At 50.5% G+C, this 1,494-nt stretch overlaps 1 protein-coding gene across 1 annotated transcript in view; it reads left to right on the forward strand.

The window, feature by feature from the left end:
• Positions 1–6: 6 nt before the first annotated feature.
• FAM149B1 (family with sequence similarity 149 member B1) overlaps positions 7–1,494 on the forward strand; it is a 43,197-nt gene continuing 41,709 nt past the window's right edge. The window contains exon 1 of the mRNA XM_006760970.2: positions 7–213. Within this exon, the coding sequence (XP_006761033.1) occupies positions 149–213 (65 nt within the window). The 5' untranslated portion in view covers positions 7–148. The remainder of the gene's footprint in view (positions 214–1,494) is intronic.

Consider the following 1,494-nt stretch of genomic DNA (forward strand, 5'->3'; position numbering starts at 1 on the left):
AGAGGTGGGGAGTCCGAGGAGGCGGCGGTCCGGAGTCTAGGCGACGGGGCGTGACGGGGCTGGAAGGTGGCGGGAGGAGGCCGGGCAGGAGCCGGCCGGAGGGCCCGGCCTGGAGGCGCCCACCCTGGCGTGCCCGTGCCGGCCGCGAATGAGGAGGAGGCGGAGGATGATCTCCAGATACACTCGGAAGGCGGTGCCGCAGAGCTTGGAGCTGTGAGTGATGCTCGGCCATCCCCGCCGCGGCCAGGGGAGGCGAGGTGGGGCGCGGGCGCTCCGCGGCCCTTCGTGACCAGCCCCTCGCTCCTTTCCTTCCCAGGCGGGAGGAAGGAAGTTTTCTTGGGCGTTCTGTCCTTCCCGCCTGGCTGGACTTTGTCCCTTCCGCGCCCATTTCCAGCTAAGAGAGTGTCACTGTCCTGTCCCAGGGCCTGGCCCCCTTGGGCGGCGTTTCCAGAGCTCGGGTCCCCTAAGGCTTTGGTGGTTTCGGCAGCTCCACTGACCACCCAGGAAGTTGTTAGTCGCTGACTGAGTGTTAGAGTGAAGGTGAATATATCCAGTGCCGGGCACCGTGCAAAGATGCTTACATGTACTTGCTCACTTAATCCGACCCAACAAGCATAGCAGGTGGGGACTGTAATTTTGCATTCTACATGTAAAGACCCCAGTTTAAAGACTGTGCGCAGCCTGAAAGTGGTGGAGCTGAAGTCACACCCGGTGTCCACCGGATTCTGCAGCCTGTGGTCATAGCCATTACACATACTGCCTCTGCATCGCTACAATTGAGCATCTGAATCCATCAGGTTCAGTTCACTTTGAGACTTCTTTAAATTTTATTTGTAAATGGTTATTGTTGAAAGTATTACATATGTTCCCCGTATTCCTCCAGTGACCCCTTCTAGCCGCCCTCCCCCACCCCCATTTCGGGATAATGCTCTAACAACTGAGCCAGTGCCAGTCAGAATGCATCTTTAAAAATTATATGCATTTTCTATGTAACCACAATGCTGTTATCAAATTTAATATTTTTGGTATTATCTAAGTGTCAATCCATAATCCACTTTCACCATCCTATTGTCTGTGCCCATGGGTTATGCACATAATTTGCTTTGAGACTTTAGAGAGCAAATATTTCTGGCTAAAAGACACACCTCCCACCCCTAGTGCAGTGTTGTAATTTAGTTAGTAATGATAATGTCACACATTTACTAATGCAGACTTGCACCTCTTGACCCTTGTAGCGGCTCAATAAGATGGGTATGATTATCTTCAGTTTTTCAGAAGATGCTGTATCAGACAGGTTACACATCTTAAGATTATATAACCAATAGGTTTTGAGCTTGGGTGTTTGTTTTTAACTCCAATCCCTTCACCCCCTTTCTCCAATGAGCTATGTAATTTTAGCAACCATACCATTTATTGTTAATTATATGTGGTAATAACAAGCCTATTATTTTTCAGTTATACCTGGGTTTGTGGCTAGGGTCTTTTCTGGCCGTG

Source organism: Myotis davidii, unplaced genomic scaffold (genome assembly GCF_000327345.1).
Source record: "Myotis davidii unplaced genomic scaffold, ASM32734v1 scaffold134, whole genome shotgun sequence".
Lineage (NCBI taxonomy): Eukaryota > Metazoa > Chordata > Mammalia > Chiroptera > Vespertilionidae > Myotis > Myotis davidii.